General features: G+C 42.6%; 1 protein-coding gene across 2 annotated transcripts; it reads right to left on the bottom strand.

Moving 5' to 3' along the window:
* Positions 1-3,163: 3,163 nt before the first annotated feature.
* On the bottom strand, positions 3,164-27,203 carry lig3 (ligase III, DNA, ATP-dependent). Of its 2 annotated transcripts, none has more exons than XM_058998349.1 (21): positions 27,056-27,203; positions 25,085-25,562; positions 24,434-24,562; positions 23,208-23,402; positions 22,751-22,902; positions 21,599-21,765; positions 20,909-20,986; positions 20,537-20,705; positions 18,147-18,302; positions 15,826-15,957; positions 14,768-14,847; positions 14,375-14,462; positions 13,641-13,718; positions 12,448-12,571; positions 11,810-11,952; positions 11,038-11,112; positions 9,680-9,826; positions 8,822-8,960; positions 5,871-5,977; positions 4,210-4,296; positions 3,164-3,641 (listed from the first exon to the last, which is right to left on the bottom strand). In XM_058998349.1, exons 2-21 carry the CDS (start codon positions 25,368-25,370, stop codon positions 3,405-3,407), a joined length of 2,769 nt encoding a protein of 922 aa, XP_058854332.1. In that variant the 5' UTR covers positions 25,371-25,562; positions 27,056-27,203; the 3' UTR covers positions 3,164-3,404. The 2 variants fall into 2 exon arrangements, with proteins under 2 accessions (XP_058854332.1, XP_034762928.2); XM_034907037.2 differs by having other exon boundaries at positions 3,164-3,638.
* Positions 27,204-27,409: the final 206 nt, after the last annotated feature.

Raw genomic sequence — 27,409 nt, 5'->3', positions numbered from 1 at the left:
TGGTGACACAGAATAAGCCAAAACTCACACACCGCAATAGAATAAAACAGTATGCTCAAACATGTAAAGTTGTAAACCCTAGTAAAAGTACGGCCACGTGGTATGCAGGGTGAGTCACACAGTCAGGCAGTGCAGGGGTCCCTGAGGGTCTCCCCTAGTAAAGGTACGGCCGCGTGGTGTGCAGGGTGAGTCACACAATCAGGCAGTGCAGGGATCCCTGAGGGTCTCTCCTAGTAAAGGTACGGCCGTGTGGTGTGCAGGGTGAGTCACACAGTCAGGCAGCATGGGGGTCCCTGAGGGTCTCGTCTAGTAAAGGTACAACCGCGTGGTGTGCAGGGTGAGTCACACAGTCAGGCAGTGCAGGTTTCTGGTTGTGCACAATTGTTGTTCTTCACTGGGGATTCCACAGGGAGCACTGGCTGTGGCACTGGGTTAAGGAGGCAAAACCGGCAGGGATTGTTTCTCCTCATTGCTTCCACAGAAGACCCTATTGGCCTCTCAAGTGGAGACCTGCAGGGCAGGCCTTTGTTCTCCAGATGTGGTAGATTGCCGACATCCACTCTCAAGGTCCTGGGCGCAAAGAGGCGATTGGCTTGGGGAATTCGGAGGATTCATTTCTTTCAGGTTCCTATTTCAGTTTATTGGTCATTGACTGTAGCCCACTCTTACCAGCATTGAAAAGGCTTGCAAACAGCAATTTCAAAAATTAAAGTAGGCATTTTATTTTAAAAAGCTGTTAAGATGTAGTTCACAGAAGTTATTCCTGAAAAATACAATTCTTGTCCGGTACTGATGCTGCATAAATACTGTTTGAATACAGCTTAGTCTCCTCACCAAAGAGGGAGAGGATAGGAATCTATTCTGAGGGATAAAGGCATGCAGGGATAGGGCAAATTAAAAAGTTACATTTAAAAGACACTTTGTTTGCCATTCATTCATTTTCTGTGTCATCATATCTGGTGACTTTTTAAAACTAAAGAAGTTTAAAGCACCCCTGTGACCTCAAGTCCATCTAGCAGAATAGCCATTAACCTGTCCCTGGCAACACTCCCACTTAGTGCCCCTAGTGGATGTAACCTGTTACCTGTAACCTGCCCTTTATATCCACCAGGTGTTTTAAGGGGCAGGTTACAAGTTCTGAGAAGGTGGTTGTAGTCTAAACATTACACCGTGTAACAATTTTTTTTTTTTTTTTTGTTCCTGGGTAGTAAGTGTTATTTCCTAATTGCTTATGCCTCAAAAGTATAGAAAATGGCTATTATTCCCCACAAACTTTGCTTTTGTGACCAGGACAGTGATATTTTGAAATTTACCTATTTTCCAGAACATTCCAGATAGATTCAGTGCTGAGTAAACTTGGAGTAACAAAAATGTTGCGAGAATCTCTTACACATTAGTCATGGGTGAAATAAATGTATTTTTGTAGGATGGTACAGAGCGGAAAAGAGAGCCATGAAGTTCGCTATCCCAAGAATTTGGCGGGAACCCACTGACCACTCAAGCAACTGCTACTTCTGCATGGTGGACCCTTCTAAACGTCGGACTGGCAAGAATGCACCTGCTATCACGTATCCGGACCTTCCTTCATCCATCGCCCCGGTGCCACACTGCCATGAGCTCCCCGTACCCACTCCTCCGGAGAGAGAGCAGTCGTCTTTAGAAGAGAGCAGCAAGTCAGAGAGCGAGGAAGATGTTGTAGATCCAGATGACAATTTCAGAGGTGGAGCTGAGGAGAGAAACCCATACTACCCCAACCAAAAAGACCTCAACGACTTGATTAGAGATCTTGGTCTCACCAAGTCCAATGCTGAGCTTTTGACGTCTGGGCTCAAGCAGTGGAACTTGTTGGATGAAAGTGTGCAAGTCGCAGATCAGAGGAAGCGTCACCAACCTTTTTCCAGCTTCTTCACCCGTCAAGATGGGCTCTGCTTCTGCCATAATGTGACCAGTCTGTTCGAGGCAATCGGAATCGCCTGTAACCAGAATGAGTGGCACCTCTTCATTGACAGCTCATCCAGGAGCCTCAAATCCGTACTGCTCCATAATGGTAACAAGTACCCGTCTCTTCCCCTGGCTCACTCAGTGCACCTCAAAGAGGATTACAACAGCATCAAGACCTTGCTGGACGCCTTGAAGTATGATGAGTACGGCTGGGAGGTCATAGCAGACTTCAAAATGGTGGCATTCCTGATGGGTCTCCAAGGCGGTTTTACCAAGTTTCCCTGCTATCTTTGCCTTTGAGACAGCAGGGACACCAAGGCGCACTACCACAGGCGGGACCGACCACAGCGGACCGAGTTCTCTGTGGGGAGGAACAACGTCAAGTGGGAGCCACTGGTGGACCCCCGGAAGGTGCTGATGCCACCACTGCACATCAAATTGGGCCTTATGAAACAATTTGTCAGAGCTCTAGATAAGGAGTCGGCAGCCTTCAAGTACCTTCAAGACTTCTTCCCTAAGCTGTCTGAGGCAAAGGTCAAAGCCGGTGTCTTCGTTGGACCACAGATAAAGAAGATCCTGGAGTGCAATGAATTCCCCAAGAAGCTCACTAGTAAGGAGAAAGCGGCTTGGAACAGCTTTGTCGCAGTGGTTCGGGGCTTCCTGGGCAATCACAAGGCCGAAAACTATGTGGAGCTGGTTGAGACTGGTGAAGAACTACGGCACATTGGGCTGTAGGATGTCCCTCAAAGTCCATATCCTTGATGCTCATCTTGATAAATTCAAGGAGAACATGGGAGCGTACTCGGAGGAGCAAGGCGAGCGCTTCCACCAGGATATACTGGACTTTGAACGCCGCTACCAAGGACAGTATAACGAGAATGTGATGGGAGACTACATTTGGGGGCTGATTCGTGAAAGCGATTTACAGTATAATCGTAAATCTCGAAAAACTACTCACTTCTAAATCTTTTGTAGTCATTTTTGTATTACTTTATTATAAATACATGTTAATTTGGATTCATATGTTGTTTTTTTCTGACTTTATGTGAACGAAAAGACACAAATCTGCCCGTTTTCTCAGTGGAAATAGGTACATTTCAAAATATCACTGTCCTGGTCACAAAAGCAAAGTTTGTGGGGAATAATAGCCATTTTCTATACTTTTGAGACATAAGCAATTAGGAAATAACACTTACTACCCAGGAACAAAAATTGTGTTACATAGTGTTATCATTGCATTTATTTCATTTTAGCACTTCAAAATGTTCTTTTATTTTACGTAAGTCATAGATTTGGAAAAACCCTCTTTCTATAATAAATCTCTCCATGACAAAGTTCAAATAATAGATGAGCAATATTCCGGTTTCATTTCTTTGACAATAGTTCTTAAAGTTGTGATTCACTGCTCCAGGTCCCAGTTCTACACATATCCTGCACAGTATTGAGGGGGGGAAGCTGCAGCCTTAGCAAGGTGGCACGACCCTGCGCCGCCTGATACACTCCCAGATCCAGTGTGTGGTGACACGCTTCGCCTCCGACGCCTCGCCCAGCTCCCCCACACTGTGTGTTGCCATGGCTGCATCGTATTCAGGCACCAGGTCTCCATTGTAGGCAACAAAATAACGGCGTAGCTTTCCGAAATCCTGGACCGAGTCTGGAAGGTACAGCTTTACCCCAGTGAATATATCAAGCAGAGTCTGCTGAAATAGAAACAAGCAGATCAGTAATGTTTCCATCACTGGAACCAGAGAGCGATTTGAAATTATTTAATTAGTTTTATTAGTGGGGGCTCTGTCTCCACACTAATGGTGTTACTGTATTTGTGTCCAGTATAAAGCCTGCAAAAAAAAAATATAGGCTGAACATGAGGGCTGTAAATATATTATGAGGTTGTATAATGCACTGGTGAGACCGCACTTATGGAGTACTGTGTCCAATTCTGCTCACCACAGAACCAAAGAGACACTGTGGGCCTGGAGAGAGTCAATGAAGAGCAACCAGACTAACGCCAAAGGAACAAGCTACAAAGACAGTTTGAAGGAAATTAACTGATTTAGCCGAAAACAAAGAAGAATTAGGCTGGGGCTGGGGAGGTATCTTTTAAGACCAGACTTGCAGTTTTGAGATCACTCGGATACAAGGGACCGGATGAACACAGACAGGCCGCATGTCTTCCTCTTGTTCGGAAATGTTATTATGTTCTTATGAGATTAGATAGTAGTTGTACTGATTTCCTGGTGCAGATGAAAAGCACAAAGCAGCACTTACCTTCTCCTGAGTGGGTGCTATGGGCTGAGACGACTCGGCTTTCACTTTGCTTTGCCCATTGCTTTGCAAGGTTTCTGATTTTTTCAACTGAAAAATATCAAGAAAACCCTTATTCAACAATGATATAGATTATATATAAAATCATAAATCCAGATTACAGAATGTTTTAGTACATTGTTATTAAAAATTCTAAAGACATGGTATAAATAGTAGTTAATTCCATTATCCATAAGCGTAGGTATATCTAGCGTTGGATCCATTTTTGTTGTTAACATAAGCGGGACAACATGCTTACCGGGACTAGTTTTTAATGTGTCTTTGCTTACATTACAATCCAGTGGTGTGCTGCTGAAATTCAGGACGGAGCTGCATGTCGGTAGTTCAAACTATGCTGCCACTAATACATGTTCTATAATAACTTTAAAATGTCTGAAATAATTTCAGATTTCTATTGTTATTTTGATTTGGTCCCTGATTTGGCAGGAGACGTGGCTGTGTTTGTGGCTGGTTTGGCAGGAGACGTGGCTGGGTTTGTGGCTGGTTGGGCAGGAGACGTGGCTGGGTTTGTGGCTGGTTGGGCAGGAGACGTGGCTGGGTTTGTGGCGGGTTGGGCAGGAGACGTGGCTGGGTTTGTGGCGGGTTGGGCTGGAGACGTGGCTGGGTTTGTGGCGGGTTGGGCAGGAGACGTGGCTGGGTTTGTGGCGGGTTGGGCTGTAGACGTGGCTGGGTTTGTGGCGGGTTGGGCTGTAGACGTGGCTGTGTTTGTGGCGGGTTGGGCAGGAGACGTGGCTGGGTTTGTGGCGGGTTGGGCTGGAGACGTGGCTGGGTTTGTGGCGGGTTGGGCTGGAGACGTGGCTGTGTTTGTGGCGGGTTGGGCAGGAGACGTGGCTGTGTTTGTGGCGGGTTGGGCAGGAGACGTGGCTGGGTTTGTGGCGGGTTGGGCAGGAGACGTGGCTGTGTTTGTGGCAGGTTGGGCAGGAGACGTGGCTGTGTTTGTGGCGGGTTGGGCTGTAGACGTGGCTGTGTTTGTGGCGGGTTGGGCAGGAGACGTGGCTGTGTTTGTGGCGGGTTGGGCTGTAGACGTGGCTGTGTTTGTGGCGGGTTGGGCAGGAGACGTGGCTGTGTTTGTGGCGGGTTGGGCAGGAGACGTGGCTGTGTTTGTGGCGGGTTGGGCAGGAGACGTGGCTGGGTTTGTGGCGGGATGGGCAGGAGACGTGGCTGGGTTTGTGGCGGGATGGGCAGGAGACGTGGCTGGGTTTGTGGCGGGTTGGGCAGGAGACGTGGCTGGGTTTGCGGCGGGCTGGGCAGGAGACGTGGCTGTGTTTGCGGCGGGCTGGGCAGGAGACGTGGCTGTGTTTGCGGCGGGTTGGGCAGGAGACGTGGCTGTGTTTGTGGTAGATGGCAGGCCTTTGTGGCAGGCCTTTGTAGTAAATGTGGAGTAGTGGTTAGGGCTCTGGACTCTTGACCGGAGGGTCATGGGTTCAATCCCCGGTGGGGACACTGCTGCTGTACCCTTGAGCAAGGTACTTTACCTAGATTGCTCCAGTAAAAAAAACCCAACTGTATAAATGGGTAATTGTATGTAAAAATAATGTGATATCTTGTAAGTCGCCCTGGATAAGGGCGTCTGCTAAGAAATAGATTATTATTATTATTATTACCTTCTTTGTGTGCTTTTCCTCTGCAGGCTGTTTCCTCTTGACAGCTTTCCCAGCTGAAGGGTTCTCAATCTTAACAGGAGGGGGCACTCTCGGGGTGCTGTTGCTGCCTGGAGAATTACATAGTAAAATACAAGCCTGTTCATTTCAAACTGCTAACAGAATGTACTGTTCAAGTATAAAAGCAAATGAAATACATTTGGTGGTTTGCTATACCGTCCAGCGTTATTGCGGGCCGGGCAGTCGTTTATTTCGGACAAATAGCATTTGCCATTCCCATTGATTTCAATAACAAAGGCATTGTTTATACCGTGTTAAGTACACCGTATATTTCAGGCAAACTCAGCTGTTTGGATCTCGTTATGTACCAGACACACTTTATACTGTAGTAATCGCTCTTACTAATCCACCAATCAGCTGTTTTCACCTCATTACCATGCCATTCACATAGATTTCAATAAAAAGGCAGCACTTTACTGTGTCAAAAGCTTAACAGATCAATCAATCAGCTGTTTGCATCTCGTTACTGAGCGATTACCCCTGTACTGTACCATGGCTATTTAATCCATGTGCGCAGGTTCGGTTGCTAAAGTGACTGATGACATAAGCGTGCTTCTGCGATTTTAACACTGTGGCTGTGGAGCAGCATTGGATATAAAGCCAAATTGGGATCTTTGAGAAAACACTGACAAAGTTTGCTGTCCATACTTGCAAAAACAGACCAGATGCGTATCAGAGTTCTTCGCTGGAAACAATTTGCAGTAATGTAGTCTACCCGTTCTGTACATTTTGCAGTTACTTTTTATACATTCATAGGTTTTAATACATTTTTTTTATTACTGTAATCAGTGACAAAGATTTTTATCTGCATACACACTTGTTTGCTTTGATTACTGTACTGGTCATTGGGGGACATTTTGAATGTCAGATTATTGTGTGGGAGTTTATACCGTCTATTGTTAACACAAATACGCCCGTTCTAAGCAGTGGCGACTGTACATGTTATATTAACTGATGTATTCTCATTGTTGTTTATAATTACATTGTATATAATTGTCTGCTTCAGTCATCACATTTTGGTGACTTTATAAAAGCACCAATCAATAAATCTCTCAAACATGCCTCTGTAAAAATCTGCCCCCTACTGGATGTAAGAAATACATCAGAAAGAAGAAATGTGTTATTTCTTGCATCCACTGGGGGCAGAGTGTTGCAGGGGACTGGTTACACTGTGTAACAATTATTTTTTTTTTTTTTGGTTCCTGGGTAGTAAGTGTTATTTCCTAATTGCTTATGCCTCAAAAGTATAGAAAATGGCTCTTATTCCCCACAAACTTTGCTTTTGTGACTAGGACAGTGATATTTTGAAATTTACCTATTTTCCAGAACATTCCAGATAGATTCAGTGCTGAGTAAACTTGGAGTAACTTCTAGAACTTTCTAGAACTTTCCAGTAATATAAATAGTAGTATAAATACAGGGGCCTTAAGCCCACCAGTTCAGTTTAGTTCCAGCTGCCCAAGTGGATACATATCTGCATTTTTCTGAGATGGCATCAAGGTCATAGGAGACTTCAAAATGGTGGCATTCCTGATGGGTCTCCAAGGCGGTTTTACCAAGTTTCCCTGCTATCTTTGCCTTTGGGACAGCAGGGACACCAAGGCGCACTACCACAGGCGGGACTGACCACAGCAGACCGAGTTCTCTGTGGGGAGGAACAACGTCAAGTGGGAGCCACTGGTGGACCCCCGGAAGGTGCTGATGCCACCACTGCATATCAAATTGGGCCTTATGAAACAATTTGTCAGAGCTCTAGATAAGGAGTCGGCAGCCTTCAAGTACCTTCAAGACTTCTTCCCTAAGCTGTCTGAGGCAAAGATCAAAGCCGGTGTCTTCGTCGGACCACAGATAAAGAAGATCCTGGAGTGCAATGAATTCCCCAAGAAGCTCACTAGTAAGGAGAAAGCGGCTTGGAACAGCTTTGTCGCAGTGGTTCGGGGCTTCCTGGGCAATCACAAGGCCGAAAACTATGTGGAGCTGGTTGAGACTCTGGTGAAGAACTACGGCACAATGGGCTGTAGGATGTCCCTCAAAGTCCATATCCTTGATGCTCATCTTGATAAATTCAAGGAGAACATGGGAGCGTACTCGGAGGAGCAAGGCGAGCGCTTCCACCAGGATATACTGGACTTTGAACGCCGCTACCAAGGACAGTATAACGAGAACGTGATGGGAGACTACATTTGGGGGCTGATTCGTGAAAGTGATTTACAGTATAATCGTAAATCTCGAAAAACTACTCACTTCTAAATCTTTTGTAGTCATTTTTGTATTACTTTATTATAAATACATGTTAATTTGGATTCATATGTTGTTTTTTTCTGACTTTATGTGAACGAAAAGACACAAATTTGCCCGTTTTCTCATTGGAAATAGGTAAATTTCAAAATATCACTGTCCTGGTCACAAAAGCAAAGTTTGTGGGGAATAATAGCCATTTTCTATACTTTTGAGGCATAAGCAATTAGGAAATAACACTTACTACCCAGGAACAAAAATTGTGTTACATAGTGTTATTTGTTAGCAAAAGTATACCAGATGCACTTAACCCTTTGCGGTCCTATGTCAGACCTGGTCCGACATCGCAATTTTCCCTTTCCGGTCCAATGTCGGACCCTGTTCGACATCATCAAAAAGACGCAAAAAACATATAAATATAGCGAACGAGGGTTTTTGATATGCAGTGCCTTTTAAACCTGTTTTACTGTGAAAAAAAATACTTTTAAACAGCGCGACTAAAATAAACTGCGCGTGTGAAAATAAATTGGACCTGACGAGTGCTGAATAAATGGACCGCTAAGGGTTAAAAGTTGAAATGGAAAGAATAAAGCTGGACAGTCTTCGAAAAAAAATGAACTTTCTCAAGATTCTACATTGCGGTTGGTTTGACTTACTTGCAGCGGTGAGCTTGCTGGAGCTGGCAGTGGAGGTGGAGGGAGGGGTGCTGCCCACACTCTCCCTCCCTGAGGAGCTCTTCGAAGGGCCCGCGGTCACCTCGAAATCAGATGTCTCCTTCGATAAGCGGAACAACTCCTAGAGGTGAGAGTACAGTGAGAGTAAGCACAAGCAGCAGCCCCGACAGGAACCCACTGGAACTGCAAGCACTGATGGGACAGTCCACTAACTGCACCGTTCAACTTCAAAGTAGAGCAGCATTTACTACCAGGAACGCCATTCAGAAATTCAGAAATTGTGTAATTTGCTATTTTTATATTTAATTAAACAGATCGTAAGCTGTGCTCATGATTAAAATCACTGTCACTGCAGATAAGAAGACGCAGTTTAGCCACTGCTGTGCCATCCTGGAGGTGAGGCTTTCTGTTAGGGTTACAGTATTTCTGTGCATTATGTAAACTGATAGGGCACACTGGGTTAAGGATTTTGTTGTAATTTAGTCTGATAAACTTGAGGGTCTTTTGCTGGGATGAGCCTGAGACTGCTATTCTCCTAAAGCATCTGCAGGGACAGAAGTACTGGCCAATCACAAACACATTTATAAACTGCTCTTAAATTCAGTAACACACATTTTGACTAGAGACCTTTTTCACTGTCCTCATTAACAGACACTATGAAATCCAGGGTGGAGTCCATACTCCAAAACTAGATATATAGTGAATCCAAACCATTCCAACATTTGAAGACATTGAAAAAGACATTTGTCATCGAACTGAAGTTTCTTTTAGTATTTCTAAATTCAGCACTAATGAGTGTTAGCGGTCAGTTTCTTAGTGTTTTATTTACTGTCCTCTTACCCTGAGCTGCGGCAGGTTGGTTGCGCTCTGCCAGTCCTTGTCGTCACGGATACGGGTGCATCGTGGGAATCGTATGGAGATGCCGTCAGCGGTGTGAGCTTCTGCCTTGGAGAACTCTGCACCTGTGATCTCCCATACCGCAGCTTTCTGTGGGGGGGGGGTTTAGGGGGGGGGGGGGGTGGAGCAAGAGAGGTTTACTTGTTTAAAGGTCGCCTTTTTTTGCTGTGTTTTTTCCTCCCATAAATTAAACAACAGGTGTGCCAAATTCAAATAGAAGCAACACAATGAACACAATCTAGGGCTGCAATGAAAAAGCAAAAGAAACCAAAAGCAGCATTCAGATACTGAAAACACAAACACTTAATAGCACTGAATTAAGAAATACTAAAAAACTCTAATTCAAAGACAAGCGTTGACCAGATGTCTTTTTAAATGTCAAAGTGTTTGTCATTGAATTAAAAAAAAAAAAAAAGTTTGTATTTCTAAAGGAAAGCAACAATTGTAATGGATAGGATGTTGTTTGAAGTCAGTTGGACTCTTGCTTCTGTGAGCTGTAGGTTTTGAAAGTAAACTCACGACTGCCATAATTGAAAAGTGGTTTTGAGGGAAAAGGATGTCTTAAAACCATACATAACAAAATGCCACCACCTAACATAGTAAATGGTTTGTTTTTTAGAATTGTACATTTCTGACATTATTCAAGAAGCGATGCCTCTCTCATCATTTACAGTTTCATTGGTTGAACTAGTTTTAAAAACGGAAAGAAAGCAAACCATGACAAAACTAACCTGCATATTATATGTTTAAAATAACAATATATATATATTTCTTTATCACAGTAAACTAAACCAGACATTACCCTGGTAGTTGACCTTGTCTGTATGGTAGCTCTTACTTTTCACACAGTCAGCTATCAGAAGGTGAGGTCCTTTAATCAGGGTTTGGTTGCTGAAGTATGGCATACATGCTTTTGTTTTTTAGAAAATACAATCCTCCGATCCCATGACCAAGCCAGCTTCCTGTTCTACACCCAGGAACTTGAGAGTAGATGTCAGCCAGTTAGCTCTGGAGGACAAAGGCCTGCAAGTGCCTGAGCTCACTAGGCACCTGGCCGGTAGGGTCCGCTGTAGCGTGATGAGGAGAAACAGTCCCTGTTGGTTTTGCCTCCCTAATTCGCAGGTTCACCAAGGCCACGCGACGCTCCCTCCGCAATCCCCAGCGATGAACGCTGACTTCACACAGCCAGGGCGCAAACCTGCACTCCCCTGACTGTATGACACACTGCACAACACACAGGCATGCTTTTACAAGGGGGCACTCAGGGATCCCCCCCCCCCCACCGCCCCTTGAAGACTTACCTTGGGATCACGAGCTACGAAATCTGGATAGTAGTTTTTGTTGATTTTTAACCAGCCAGGGATTTTACTTGGTTCCTGTAATTTCAAAAGGACGCACTTTAATAAAAGAAGGCAAGTAAATCTCAAGTAGACATTTCATCCAATGAGATTGCATTTCTTGTATTGGTATATGCAGTATCAATATTTGGAATGGTGATATCCAATGTTGCATGCTGCTTAGAACATAATTAAACTGATTAAACTAATTGTAGGTCTCAAGAAGTCCATCTTTAGTGATCATTTGATCCAAGATCGTACAATGTTGCCCATCAATTTATCGTGAAACATACCATGGTCTATTCAATTGATCTAAATGGTGGTACACTTAAACATTGTCATTGTTTAAATCATTAAAAGAAGAAGGTGACTTTGTCTTTTCAGTGTATTTTTAGAGGTAAATTAATGGAATAAAACATGAATTACTCAAAACAAAGCATTCCCTCGTTTGCCCGCAATTATTGAGCACCAATCAATAGCAACCTGACTGTCATTTAATATAGAACCTGCTGTGATCAAAATAAAACCATGAATAGTTTGTAAGTGATTATTTGTCTACCTTTCTTTTATGCTTTTGTTACAAAAATCATTTTGTGTTCACTGCAGTGAATTGTGGGATTGCAGTCCTAGGCAAGATGCAATCTCTGATTAAACTCTTCTTAATCTCGGATTAAACTCTTCAAAAAGCTCCTAATGGGAATTGCTCACAAAACACAGCCCTGGTATTTGTGTGTACCTTGCTGATCTTCACCATGTCCAGCTCGCTCTGCAGTCGTGCGAGGGTGGCATCGTCGTGCCCGCCCGCACACTTGGTCACCGTGCACCACATTTGGGATGCAGGATCATAGCAACCCATCAAGAAAACGGACATCATCCCGCCTGAAACACAGAGGAACAAAAACACTTACAAAACGAAACAGAATCCAGAACCCGCATATTTCAATTCCAATTTAAAAACAATTTCCAGTTCCAGTCCCCTTTTAATAAATTCCAACACATCACTGATCAAAACTGAAATGAGCTGTATTCTGTTCAAATTAGCATCTTACAGGGGCAACAAATTACTTAAATTGAAGTCACTGTTATTCAATTAAATTAGAAAGCAGTTGAACAATCACAATCTTTATTACTAGTCTGAAGGAATTGGAATTGTGAATTGATTTTAAAAAGGAATTGAAAATATAATTGTATTTGTAACAAGAATTGACCCCAACCCTGCTAGGAACCCACCATGACCAACCCTCCTCCACCACGACCAGCCCTCCCCCACCACGACCAGCCCTCCCCCACCACGACCAGCCCTCCCCCACCACGACCAGCTCACCTCCAGAGCATGTGAAGCAGCCTCCCCAGCCCTGCCCAGTTTCTACTCACCCTTGGAGCCAGTCCCATAGAAGGCCCCCAATACCACCAGGTCAGCAGTATCTGCCATGGCTCCTTCATTCAGGTAGTCCTTCTTCACCTTCAGCCAGTGCCTCTTCCCAGGTTCATAGAGACCCTGCAACAAACCACATGATAAATACAGGAAAACAATAAAGCTGCTGTGCTTGGAGTAGATCCATCGTGCTGAGATGAACATGAGGGTTTCATGCTTGTTTTTACCCAGGGAAATCTGAACAGTAATTTAGTAGTTTCCCATGCTTTTCCCTGTGGTTATACTATGCATTTAGTTAGCATCTCTTGGCTTTACCATGATTACACTGCTATACTTTTACTATGGGAAACTTGTATAAGGCAATTGTGGTTGTAAAAAAACTTATTTGTACTATATTTCAGTAATAAAATCTCTGAATACTACTACTAATAATAATAATGTTCAAAAACTCATCAAATTACCCATTAAAGAAAGGAGAGAAACACTCGTCAGTGAAGTACAATGCGTGTTGTATGCGTGTTGTTTCAGATGCAATTTTTCCACTGGTTTCCTTTGCATGATATCTTTGATAGTCACTTCAGTGTTTGTTCAAACATATGATTATATTTCCCATGGTTATACTGTGCATTTACCATAGTTTACCTTTGTCATGGTTGTTAATATACTTTTCCATACCTTGTTACTCTTTACCATGCTTACCTACGCTTTACCATGCTTTCACTATGTTTTATTACACTTTGCTATTATTTTACTGTGGTAAGCTTTTATAAGGGCAAGTACAGCTGGTACACCAGAGTGTAACCATTAATCTGGTCCCCCTGCAACACTCTAGTAATACCTCAATAAAGGGGAACAGGCCATTGCTTACACTCTGGTGTACCAGATGTACTTGGAGATTAGACACGATTCTGATTCTGAGAGCTTGATTGGGGCCTCAGGGGTGCTTTAAACTTCTGAGTTAAAAAAGGCACTAGGTTGTGATGACTGAAAATATCCCTAAACAAGAATATGTAAGTTAAGATAACTAATATTCCAGACTCATAGAAAATTCTTTAAGCAGTACTCTTGACTTGTATTGTAGATGTATTAAAGCAGGGTTTCAAACTTTTTTAAAACTGTACCCCTTGTGTCTGAAGGTTTCAGCTTTTTCCCTTTACAATATTCAACCTGAATGGCAGAACTGGTCTTTCACCTTGACATCCTTCAGCACCAGCCCCTCCAAGCCTTCTCGGATCACTCGTGTGATCATGTCAGCAAGATCAGCAGCCCTCTGAAACAGAGTGACAACCATCAACACTATCACTTCATAATCACTCAATTACCTTCCCTGTGATCCCCTCTACTGATGAGATGTTTTGTTCTGGTATACCTGTCATGGATTCATTCATAAATTCATTCTGGGGGGTATAAAATAAACTCCATGTAGTTTAATTGGGAAGGAAGCATTACCTTCAGCCATAGTGTGTGTGCATGTATCTATCGGTCTGTGTCGGTGTGTCTGTCTGTCGGACAGTCGGTGTGTGTTTACTACTTACTATGGGAGAAAGTTTGTAGCAGTAAAACGTGATTATAGTAGTCAAGATAATCATGATATTAGCTGATTATCAGTAATTGAAATGATTAACTAAGTCCCAATTCAAACTAGTTTGATCTCAAGTCTGCTGCTGATTGAAAAGAACAAGACTGATGTGCACACATCAAACCCTCGGTGTACAAAACCAATGACACTGTGGGCAAAGTGCAACAGACATATAAACAGTCAACTGTATTGAGGGATCTTTTTTTGCTGTAAAATGCATTTTATTAACTTCTGCATAAAAAATATGAATAATACTGCTTCTCTTGTATAGATGAATGATTATTTTGTAACACAAACCAATGGCTCATTTTGTGATGTGTTTGTGTAGTTGGGTGTATTTCACTTACAGTAACATGCTTCATTTCAGAGAAGAGAATCCGGTTTGGGATCTCCACCATGTTTTCATGAAGAAACTTCTTTCGTTCACGCAGAGGCCTTGGGAAGAACAGTAGATGAAAATAGAGAATATCTTACCCATATAACAATAGTCTCTGTATCTAAGCGATCTTCTGGGTATTATACAAACTGACTGCTGTAGTTCAAACAGCAGATCACTAGATGGCACCGATCTACAGAACAGCACTTATCTAGATGTAGTTTCATATACCTATGGCAGGCCACAAGAGCTGAACAGCAGCTCCTGCACATTTTTTAAGTAACCAATAAGACACACTCAGAATGATGGCAAACATCATTAAAAAGGTAAGGGGGCAGTACAACATGGTTTATTTAAGCATTACCTGTCCATTAGACTCACTCCGTTGAAGAAGATGCAGTCGAACACAAAGAGGCAGACCTTAGCATCTTGAAAGGCTGCTTTCTGAAAGAAGACGACATTGGGCCGATTAAATAGATGGGTATTTAATCACATTTACATCTCATGTTGTTTGTTACTAGCTGGGGTTCGTACTCAATAAATGGGGGCCCTTTTGCGCTGATTTCGTTCATCCGTCTGTCTTGATTCAGCACCAACCTTCACCAAACTGTGATTGTACACGGGTAACGGAACGGCATTAGCTATAATCCTATACATTCTCAATGTTTACTGTGTGATTAGAAGGACCCTCTGAATGTGCCTGCACAAACTGCCTTGTGGTATAAAGGATGTGAACTATCGTACACTTGATTTTATTATTACATAGCATTGTGCAGATACTTTAAGCAATCCACTTAATATAGTTTAAGCCAGCAGGTATTCATTAAAGAAGTAAGAAACCTGGTAAACATGTTCATTGCGAAACACATAACGATGCTTTGCATTTACCAATCATTGATAACAAGTCTTCTTGCAGTTTCAATGAATATAAAGTGACCTAATAGCTTGTCAGAACCTAATATGAAAACCACTCATATCTGATTCATCCGTCTGATATGAAATCTATTTCTGTTTGATTTTCTAGTAACACTTCACTAAGACCCGACTCGTCTAAAGGAATGTCCAGCAATTCAGCAGTTCAATGACTCGTACTTAAATTCTTTGTCCAGTGAACTCCCATCTCAATTCATGTTCTTCTAAGCGCATTGCCCAGTGAGCTCCCATCTCAATTCATGTTCTTCTGAGTGCATTGCCCAGTGAGCTCTCATCTCAATTCATGTTCTTCTGAGTGCATTGCCCAGTGAACTCCCATCTCAATTCATGTTCTTCTGAGTGCATTGCCCAGTGAGCTCCCATCTCAATTCATGTTCTTCTGAGTGAATTGCCCAGTGAACTCCCATCTCAATTCATGTTCTTCTGAGCACATTGCCCAGTGAGCTCCCATCTCAATTCATGTTCCTCTGAGTGTGTGGAGGACCTCACCTTATGCACCCCCAGGCTCCCGAATGGCAGTGGTTTACTGGTGCTGGTGTCGATCAGCAGCACCTCCGCATCCAGGATTATGCTGTTCCCCCCGGGGAAGGCCTGGGGAATGAACTCCTTAAAGTGAACCACCTGGAAAACAAGCAGGACAGTGGTGAGGGGCTGGATGGGTCACCTAGCCATGGAGCGCATGCTGTTTCACTAGGATCCCTCAAAGTAATTGCAGCTAACAAAACAAAACAATTACTTCCCTGTTTTGCACTTGCATTAGCTACATAAAGCACACTTTATATTAAACATATTTTCATTTTAAAGCATGATATCCGGTAGTACACTTACTTAAAGAAATCTGTTTGCATGACTTGCTTTCAGTCAGTGTTGCACTTGCTTAGTCACCTGGTGGGTGAAACTGTACCCTTCAATGGCTTCTTTTCTGTCTTAAACCAAACAGCTGGTTCCTCGATCACCTGACAGCAATATCACCCAAAAGACACTGCCGAGGTGAAATGACCCAGGAAGGACAAGCGTAACTGAGACCGTCTAAGAAACTGAGAACTTTCTTTAATGCAGTACCAGGTATCATGTTTTAAAATAGAAACCTACATTTCAAAATTGCACATTTGAGGTTCTTCTATGAGCCAGTAAGTGCAAAAATTTTATATGCTCATTTCAAATCAGTGGGTCAGTGTTGTTGCAGGAGGGAGCATGATCTGGATACACTGCGATGTTTGAAAATAATTCTTGCCGATCATTCCCCAGTAAAAATTGAAAAAATATTTATCTAGTTGACGTACCTGTGATGTGTGAATACAAATATCAAAACAACCAGGGTTATGCTGAACACTATACTGCTGCCATACAGACAACACAGGATACAGCAAATACAAAGCACTGTGTTTCTAGTAAACACTGCAGGGCTGTAACCCTGATATCTACAGACATAAAACAATCAGTTCACACAGCTTAAACAACAGTCACAGCCTAACCTATTAGCTTCTTTGTACAACCTTTCTAATACGTGTTTAACCCTTTCAGTACTGAATCACGTTTGTCAAAATTAAGTTATACAATTCAAAAAGGAACCCTTTCATTGAGTATACATGAGAACTGGACAAAAAAAATGGTTTTGACATATATTTCTACACTACCTCAGAGTGGGACCTAGGAATCCTGCGAGAGGTTCCAACGTGATTTCCCATGGCACATGTTAACATACGGGGCTAACATAAGGACTGAAAGGGTTAAAGTGTATGCTAGTAGCGAACTAGCAATGTCAATATCGTAATTGTATTTAACTGTATTCAGCTGTTTGATCTGAAACAAAGTAATTGAAGCGTGTGGTTTAAAGATGGACGGAATATGCGAGTAACATTTAAATGCCACTTTAGAACATTAATAAAAATAGAATAATGTATGGATCAGAATATATCACCACACAATGATGTCTCAAGTTGGTTTTAGGCAGTAATGCATGAGAGAGCAAACAGCTGAACACAGTTAAATACAATTACAATATTATCGTGTGTTTTTTGATGTGCTGACGGCAGGCCTGAGTTCTAGCTTTGTTTTCTTCTGACCTAAACCTATGACATTTTAAATTAGAACTATTTTAAAATACTGCCAATCACCTCAGTTGCTTTGAAGCCAACATCTTGATCAAGACATTTCAATTTAAAAAACCATCATGAGCTGCAGTTATACTTCCAACTGACCCCGGCAACAATGGGGGTACCAGAAAATAAAAAAAGTGAAAATGTCTCTTAATACATTATTTTATTTTACCAACATTGTTTTACTGTATAACGCATTCATTTTAGTGATTCAGTAACACTGTATTGAGCTTATTTGTTAGTTTAAAAACAACATGTCTGTATTTTTTCGGTTTTAAACTTTCATTTTGGTTCTGCCGGAAAGTGAGTAGCCATCAAAAACCAAACCTGTGACCTGCACCCCTCGCTAGTACACAGCATCACTCCTATCATGTGACCTGCACCCCTCCCTAATACACAGCATCACTCCAACCATAAGTGACCTGCACCCCTCCCTAATACACAGCATCACTCCTATCATAAGTGACCTGCACCCCTCCCTAGTACACAGCATCACTCCTTTCATAAGTGACCTGCACCCCTCCCTAGTACACAGCATCACTCCTTTCATAAGCGACCTGCACCCCTCCCTAGTACACAGCATCACTCCTTTCATAAGCGACCTGCACCCCTCCCTAATACACAGCATCACTCCAATCATAAGCGACCTGCACCCCACAGCATCGCTGTAGTTAACAACAGGAATGCTCTGAGGAGGAGGCTGGTTCTCACTTTGTGTGGCAGCACAGGTTTCAGGCTGCGGCTGAAGTAGCTGAAGTGATCTCCGTTCTTGTGCACCTGCACGCGCTCTCCGTCGTACTTGATCTCGGAGTACATCCCGTTGGGACACTTCTTCATGGCATACTCGATCGACTTGCATGCCTCGGCCTGTCAGACAGCAAGAACAAGGCTTCTAAACAAAACTGAACAACAAAGAATTTAAAACTTTTAAAGCTCTTACTGTGTATTGAGACACCTCAAACCGCTGTAATTATATACGTGTGTGTATATACATTATATATATATAACACACGCAGTGCTCTACGTCTTGGATCAAGCACACTGAACACTATACTAAGTTGCGCTCCTTTAACGTGGTTGCGTGTTTTACTGAAACTGGATTCTATGGTTGTACCTTTTTGTTCTTTGTTCTTTTAGACAGAAAAAAACGTTCTGTTTGTGGCTTTTAGTGTTTTAAAAAATAAATAAATAAATTTGCATACCATAATATTAACCCTTTGTACTGGGTTACCAGGCGTCCTGGGAAAGGTGGTATTGTCCCAGTTTTCTGCCTTACTTTTGTGTCCCAGGCAGGAACAGTAAAATTGTTATTGTACAAAACTGTAGCAGTGTGCTCAGCAAGTTGACAGCACAGTAATGTATATATATTATTCAAAAATAAAATAAAACAAAATCTTATGGATTACTTGTTTAATAATATGATCTGCAATAAATACACCTGATGTTTATCTTTCAAATTATGATTGTGTTATTATATACAGTTATTTAAGTGCTTCAGAGTTGCTACGGCATCAATGAATTGAAGACAAAAAATGTCCCGGGTTTTCACTGTCTGGTAACCCTACTTTGTACTTCATTGAGGTCCCCACAATTTCGTTGAAAGTCTTGGAGACTTTTTCCCATTAAGTCACTTAACCTCCTTGTGCTCTGTCTTTTGGGTGAGACGTTGTTGTAAGTGACTCTAAGCTGGCTTGAATAAAGGCGTTTGCTAAATAAACACATAATAATAATAATAATAATAATAATAATAATAATAATAATAATAATAATAATAATAATAACTACACTATAATATTAAAATCATCTAAACTAAACCTAATCTAATCATGTTTCAGTCGCCCGTTTAACGCAGTGATTCTGAAGACACTTGGACCTCACGGGACTCTTCCTGCTTTGTCAGTTCATCGTGTCAGACCACAGCTGGCCGTGTGGCTTCGCAGACGATTTCTCTCCCTCTGGTTGGACAAAGAACACAGGTGTGTGTTTCACGGTTTATTTTAAAAGGCCTGGCAATTGACGAGACCCACCCCCCAGCCAATCAGGGATTCCCGTTCAGCCTCCCTGCTCAACCACCTGGCCGGCCCTGTCTCTCCACTGCAGTGCCCTGCAGGGGTCCGAGAAGCCAGTGAGCGAACCTGGCCCTGCAACATGGCCTAATACATTTTACAACTGAGTTCCACAGTTTAGGTGCTACAGTTCAAAAAGGTTTGTTCCTAGTAGCTGATAAAACTCTGTCAAGTCAGGCCTTAAAGGATGCCAATGATTCAGCATCAACATGTGTAAAGGAGTGTCCTCTGGTCCTGGTTTCTGTGCAGAGTTTAAACTGAGTAACTTGGTAAGCTAGGAATCGGTTCCTATTTTCAAAGCTTTTTCCTTTAATCCCTGGTTGTTCTTTGCTAGATTCTCTTCGAGACGTCCTTTTTGTATTGCGGGAACCAGAATTTAAGACAGTGCTCAAACCTCATCACAGCCTCCTTTGATTTGTACTCTGCACTTAACTATACACCCAGTGATTCAGTTTGCCTATTTGATTGCTTCCCCTCATAGTCTGGTTGCTGACAGCAATTACTCTATTACATCACCAAGTCCTTTCTCTTGGTGGGCCTGTTCTAGTTCTATGCCACCCATTTAGTATTTGTGTGTGGAACTCTTTAAATAACATTCAATTCCTTACCATGCTTCCACCCAGTTCTGTATGTGGCCTAAATCCTTTTTGATTTCCTGGGTGGCTAAAAATGTGTCGGCCACTCCCAAAAAACTTAGTGTAAATTTTACAGGCAAAATAAAGAACCACTAACTTGGCATCTGGTATGTGAGTAAAGAATAGCCCACTTACCCTAAACTATCTAGAACCATCACCCATCTTTTAGAACCACACCCTGGAAATGAAGTGGCGATACACTTAGGACAGAGAGAAGGAGCCACTTCTTCACAGAGTGGTGAGGGTATGGAATGTGCTACAGTCATGTTGTTGAGGCAGGATCAGTTGGATCCTTTAAGACTAACCTGACAAAGTTCTGAGATCAATCAGCTACTAAGAACCGGCTTAGATGGGCCAAATAGCCTCCATTCGTTCGTAAATGTTCTTATGTTTTTCTCACCAGCATGGGCTGCACAGGGGTCATGAGTGAGGCCTCCACACTCAGGATCTTCCTAGGCCCAGAGCTGCTCGCAGCTTCATGCTGGTTCCTCAGGACTCTGTCTATCACGTCTCCTAGGTTCCGCGAGGCCTTGAAGGCATCATATGCATTGGGGTCCACTGCATCCAGACTATGGGGGGGAGAGAACAGACACTGCTAGACCGGCTTAGACTCCTTCCTAACCCCTCAAACGCCGTGGTTATACACAGGCGAGGAACCAGTGCTGCCCTGCGTATGACTCCCCAGCGCCCCACGTGGACCTGCCTTTACCAGGTGAGCCACTCAGGGACTCCGTTCATATTGATATTTTGTAATAAGATCTAAGGTACTTACACATGTTTGGCTCCAGAGTTCATTTTCAAATCGTGCTTAATGAGTCGGATGATGCATTTCAGATCATTGGCTGTGCATCTGGAACAAGTCAAACAATATAGCAATGTCAGCGACAATGCATTTCAAAATGCCTAGCAACAAGAAAACTAATTAAATTGTATATTGCACAAACTTAACTTAATGAAAGATATAACAAATAATGATGTTTCAGTGATAAATATGTTAAAAAGGAATACATTGTGGTATTTTCTGAACTACTCAAAAACAAACACTGAAAACAAAAAAACCCACATATAAAAACTGAAGAAAATTTACAAACGAGAGGAGGCCATTCAGCCCATCTGAGCTTGTCTGATTCCTATTAGCTGATTAATCTCAAAACTGCGTCAAACTGGGTCTCAAAGCATCCAAGTGATTCTCTCAACAGCATGGCTAGCTAACCTAGTCCATTCTCTCACAACTCTCTGTGTAAAGAAGGATCTCTTTCCCGCTCTCATAAGTCTACCACTTAATTTCCTCTGGTCCTGGTTTCTGTGCTGTGCTTAAAGTAGTCGTTAGGGTTAACTTTGCCAACTCCTTTTAAGATTTTAAAGACGTCACTGCCCCCCCGAATTCATTTTTCTTCTTTGTTCTATGTGATACACCAAGTGGCGTTACAGGATGTCTCATTTCTGAGTTTGAAGGTCTCACTTCCTGGAGATGTCCTCCAGCTCTTTCTGCTGCTCGTCTTCCTTCGTGAGTTGAGACAGTCGCTCCAGGAACGTGTCCACCTCCTGGATAGTCAGCAAGCTCTTCGACGGCGGAGGAAAAGACGTGCTACCTTCAAAAAACATTCGAATCGTCTCTGAGACATCGCCCTGTCAGACCAAGGGGAGAAGAGAAATCTTAATGTGGTACTTATGTAAAGAGGAAGTTGTGTATTTCACCATCCCCTTTGTATCATGCAATCATTCCGATTGGGTCTCACTCAAACACTATGCTTTTTATTTTGTATTTGTGTTACGGTGCTTCCCCGAGGAGTTCAGGAGCTGCTCTTCGGTTCTAGCTGCCTGCTGTTGGCATATGTAATGTAGCCTCTATAATAGTACCAGTGCCATCTAGTGTACAGCAATGTATTGTGAGCAAAACAAAAGGAAACTTGATTCAAAGTGGCAGATCACTAGATGGAGCCAGCTATTTCCTTAAAGATGCTTTGGTTGATGTAATCTAGTCACCTGCATCTACACAGGCAGCTAGAACCCTGAACTCTGGTGAAAGCACTAGAAGACAGAAATAAAAAAGGTCAAATTAAGTTACTTCCTAAAACTTATAACTTTATAAAGCCATTGAGATGAATCTTTTATTCACAGTGGTAAACAAGAGGTATATATTTTTTTCACAAACCACACTGACACAAAATATATACTAAATAAATAATTTATTAGGGACTAAAATTACAATGCATCTCTTCCGCATAACTATTTATGAAGAAATGTATTGGTGGGGTTATGACATTGTATTGAATTGAATTAGAGAAAGAGACACACACAGTCAGACAGAGAGAGAGAGAGAGAGAGAGAGAGAGAGAGAGAGAGAGAGACACAGACATAGAAAAAGAGAGAGAGAGAGAGAGAGGCACACCCAGACAAAGAGATACTCACAGTCAGAGAGAGAGAGAGAGAGAGAGAGAGAGAGAGAGAGACACACGCACACACACAGAATGAGAGCTACACACACACACACACCGAATGAGAGAGATACACACACACACACCGAATGAGAGAGATACACACACACACCGAATGAGATACACACACACACACACACACACACAGACAGATGGAGAATGACACAAACACAGACCTGCTCAAGGTCCCGGACCATCTCTTCCTGGTTACAGTTGAAGATTCTGCTGAACAGCTTGACAATCTGCTTGTCGTTCAGGTTGTAAACACTCTTGATTACTCCAGGAAGCAGCAGCTTCACCGTCAGGAACAGGTCTCCATGGAAACCATCTGCCACAAGCACAAAGACAAAAGAGACAATGGTAACATAGTGGCGGCGGCCACAGTGGTACCATGGAAAATATCCCCAGTACCATGGTTATCATGCGATGCAGCTTGAAGTTTGGGTTATGTGATTTTGAACAGTAATCTTACAAGTTATTGTATGGTATATTAAGCGGGGTCTCAGCACCCACAACGGTTTTTGTTTCTTCAATTAAACAATTATAGATGTGGTGCAATTCCAGGTATGATGCAACTGATCCTGCGAGTCCACAAACACACACACACACACACACACACACACACACACTCACCTCCCGCCGAGCCCCTCCTCAGGAAGTCCTGGATGATCTGGGTCTTGACGTTGTAACTGGGCTTGTCAGCCACCATGGCGCACAGCTTACGGAACTCCCTGAACAGGCAGTCCTTATGGGTGGGGTCACAGTACTGTGCAGAGAGCTTACTGCCCTGTGTGGCAGGAGCCGGACTTGAGGGCCCAGGCTTCGTAGCTGTGAAGGCCAAAGGATTATGTTCTTGTTATATCATAATCATACAGGCATGTGTACCTACAAAACGGACTACTATGGTGGAGAAACCCCAATTTATTTCAGAAAAGAGTAAAAAGAAACATTTTATAAGCGGAGGTATACGTCCCTTCAATGCCTTCTTTAAATAGATGCAGAGACTGTGCAAGGAAGCATTTCTCTGAATTCAGCTGTTCAATGTAGAGCTCCACACAATGTACTGGTTATGTAAAACTGCGGCTGCTGCCAGTGATGAGTCTGTTACAACACCAAGAACATACCTGGAGGACACTCAATGAATATTCATAAATGTTCCTGGAGTATCCTCAGTGTATATCTGTACACACAGGCCCACCAAGAGAAAGACCTTGGTGTTGTAATAGAGTCATCTCTGTCAGGAACCACACAGCGTGGAGAAGCAATTAAAAAGGCATGCCCTGGTAAGACTGCACTTAGAGTACTGTGTTCAATTCAGATCATCTCAGTACCAAAGAGACATGGTGGTCCTGGACAGAGTCCAACGAAGAGCAACCAGCTAACCTCAGACTGAGCTATGAAGATATGTTGAAGGAACTGAATCAGTTTAGCATGGAACAAAGAAGACTTAGGAGGGACTTGTTTGAAGTCTAAAAAGCATTGACAAAGTTATCCCTAACCAATACTTTAGGCGCAGCACAGAAATGAAGACCATTAAGTGGAGATTCAGGACAGAGGGAAGTAGACACATCTTCACACAGAGAGTGGTGAGGGTATGGAATGGGCCACTTAGTCTTGTTGAAGTTGAATCACTGAGATCCTTTGAAACCCAACTTGATTTAACAAGGTGGAAGCTGGGCACGAACTGGAGACCTTGTACACCACTAGTGAGCCTCTTTACTACTGTGCAAAAGAGCCGGGCTCATCTGGTTATAGAGCTTTAACCTCATCTCATCTCACCGGCAGGGGACAGAATCCGTAAGGACAGTGTATCACACTGTGTACCTTCGTTCGTAATGTTTCTCATGCTGCAGACCTACCTGAGAATCCTGAGAACTTGCGGGGAGAGGGGCTGGTCAGTTGGGTGGAGGGGGAGGTCAACTGGCCACCAGGGCTCAGCTTGGCCTGGACCTTCTTCTTGGGGCTAGCAGCAGCCTTGGCAGCCAAGTCTGTCCACGGAAACGGAGGAAAACACATGTTAACATTATTTAAAGTGGTTGTAACTAACAAAACAATTCAAGAAGTCCTGTTAGCAATTTCATTTGTTATAGTTCTTAAATGTGCAGTTTTGGAACAAACACACGTTACATTAAACGTGTATTTTCATTTTAAAACACTTGGTTAAATAAATCTGTTTGCAAGCCATGTTTTCAGTTAGTGTCAACTGTATTGTCATTTCACCTTAAGTTGTCCCCACTAAGGGCCTTCTTTCCAGCTGCTCTCCCTAATGACTGGCTTGCTTTGCAGCCAGTAAGAAGCTTTGATCCCAAAACACTTCTGGAGTGAAATGTCTTAGGAAGTACAAGTGTAACACATTTCTTGGGGAAACAAGGCAAGCAAGAATTTTCTGTAGCCAAGTGCACTACCAGATGTCATGCTTTGAAATGAAAATACATGTTTGCTGTAACACACGTCTCTTTCAAAACAACTGAGACTTTTTTTCGTCTCAGCGATCTGAAAGTATGTCTCACCTGAGATGTGTTTGTTGATGAGCTCCTTCTCCTCATCCTGCAGTTCTTCCCAGCCCTCCAGGTCAGTAATGTCCTCGATTTTCTTGGTGGTAGCCCGAGCCTTCTCAAACTTTTCAAAGATGCACTTGACGTGGTACCACTCCTTCATATCACCCCCGGATTCAGTGAAGGGATTGGGGACCACCTTACCAATACGTACCAGCCCCTTCATAATCTTATCCTTGCACTTCTTACAGCCGGCTGTGCCTCGCTTGGCATATTCCACACAGAACCTCTGTTCAGCCATGGTGTCTGCACTGAAGACCCCGCAAGAGAGATGGAAACCCTGGGAGAATGGAGTTTGGGAAAACCCCAGGCTTAACCTGTGTTCGAAGGCCCGAGAGGGAAAAAGTGGGACTGGAAAGTTCTTGTTACCAAGCGAAGGAGGTCAGTGTGAAGTTTAAGCATGAAGCGTGTTCATCAGCATGGACTTTTTCACCTGCAAGATTCAAAAAGTGTTTAAAAATGCTACTTTCAACAATTCAGTCTTTTATGAGTAACTCACTTTAAATTGAATTATCTTGTTTGTTTATTTGACTGTCTCCTTACCTTTGATACGATTACCCGGGGGGGGGGGGGGGGGGTCTTAGCAGACGCCCTTATCCAGGGCGACTTACAATTGTTACAAGATATCACATTATACAGATATCACATTATTTTCACATACAATTCCCCATTTATACAGTTCGGTTTTTACTGGAGCAATCTAGGTAAAGTACCTTGCTCAAGGGTACAGCAGCAGTGTCCCCCACTGGGGATTGAACCCACAACCCTCCAGTCAAGAGCCCAGAGCCCAGAGCCCTAACCACTACTCCACACTGCTGCAATTGGATGTTTGGTAGCATAAAATTAATATGTATTAATAATTGTGCAATATAATGAATAATACATTGGTATATGTTGTAGAATACATTTTGTAACCTTCAATATATTGAAATACATTAATCAATATATTACATTATATTTCTCAATATATGTAAATATGTGTTTTTCTTTTCCGTAAGGGTAGAGCAGCTCCTGGACTCGTAGCCAATCACAATAAGTAGGATTGTTTTCGTTTAAAATCTACAAGAAGTTACATGGAACTAAAAATTGAACGAAGTGCTCGCACATATTGGGCGTCAGACGCTCACTAGTTCATGACGTGCCTGTCGCTGTCGACGTAGAAACGTGCACAGGAGTCGCTTGATTGCAAACACAGTTTCGATAAAGAACGAACACGGAGAGAACCCAAATACGAGCGTTAAAAAGCGTAGCCATTATAGCAGAGTCTTCATGGTTATTATCTTTAATAGTTATTATGGTTCTTTAATGGTGGCTTGCTGTGTACCTTGACATTCTGATGGCGCTCGAATTTAGCAGCAGAACGAGACAGAAACTGCACTGGAAACACAAACAATGCACAGACCCCAAACGACTTCGAGCTGGTACAGAGATATTTATTAACTAACACGGTGTTGAAAAAAGTATGTTACAAAAATATTATTCATGATAATAGTCGACCTAAAACTTATAATCCCAGATAAAACAGTTTCTCTATACCGTACATACTGTATCAACTGCCTTCGTTTCCTATCATTCTATGCATGTATTTATATTGCATTATTTTATAGACGCTGTTTTGTACGTAGACCTTATACAGACAGACAGACAAAGGTTGATGCAGCGTTAAAATCAGTTATATATTTACTAAGTCAAAAATAATACAATACAGTACCCTAATAGACTTACATTAAGGTATGCATTAAAACTCATTGTAAACAGAGACCTCTAAGATTTAATAAAACTCGGTACTGCTGAATGCCCACATGCAAGGATCAGACATACCTTGTTGCCCCCTATTCGTTCTCCACTGACTGTATGTAACACCACAGACAATACCTTTTCCTAAACATTTTCCTTTAATTGTATCAACTATATGGCATTACTCACCTCCTGGTCTCCGATTCTTAACAGTTTATTTCTATTACGATGGATTCCTTTAACGACCACTGTCTTTTCTTTAGTCACAACAATAATTTTTACTGTTTAATTTCCCCTTTAAATTCCAGCCACGCTGGTCCTTTTGTTTCCTGCAACGTACTGTATGGCGCATGCGCAAATGATGTTGTTACGCTTCTCTTAAAGGCGAGAGGTGACATTTATTCGTGTGCCGAAGGGAAATAAACAAGAGTCAATTCCTTAACAAATTCTGAGTGTTTTTAATTTTGACTCGTTGTACAAGATCCACGTTGTGTGTATGTATGGCAAGCCAAATGACCATTTAGCGATAAAAATGAATTTATA

Source organism: Acipenser ruthenus, chromosome 24 (assembly GCF_902713425.1).
Source record: "Acipenser ruthenus chromosome 24, fAciRut3.2 maternal haplotype, whole genome shotgun sequence".
Taxonomy (NCBI): Eukaryota; Metazoa; Chordata; class Actinopteri; order Acipenseriformes; family Acipenseridae; genus Acipenser; species Acipenser ruthenus.
The sequence above is the reverse complement of the archived record's forward strand: the minus strand, read 5'-3'. Positions and strand labels throughout refer to the sequence as shown.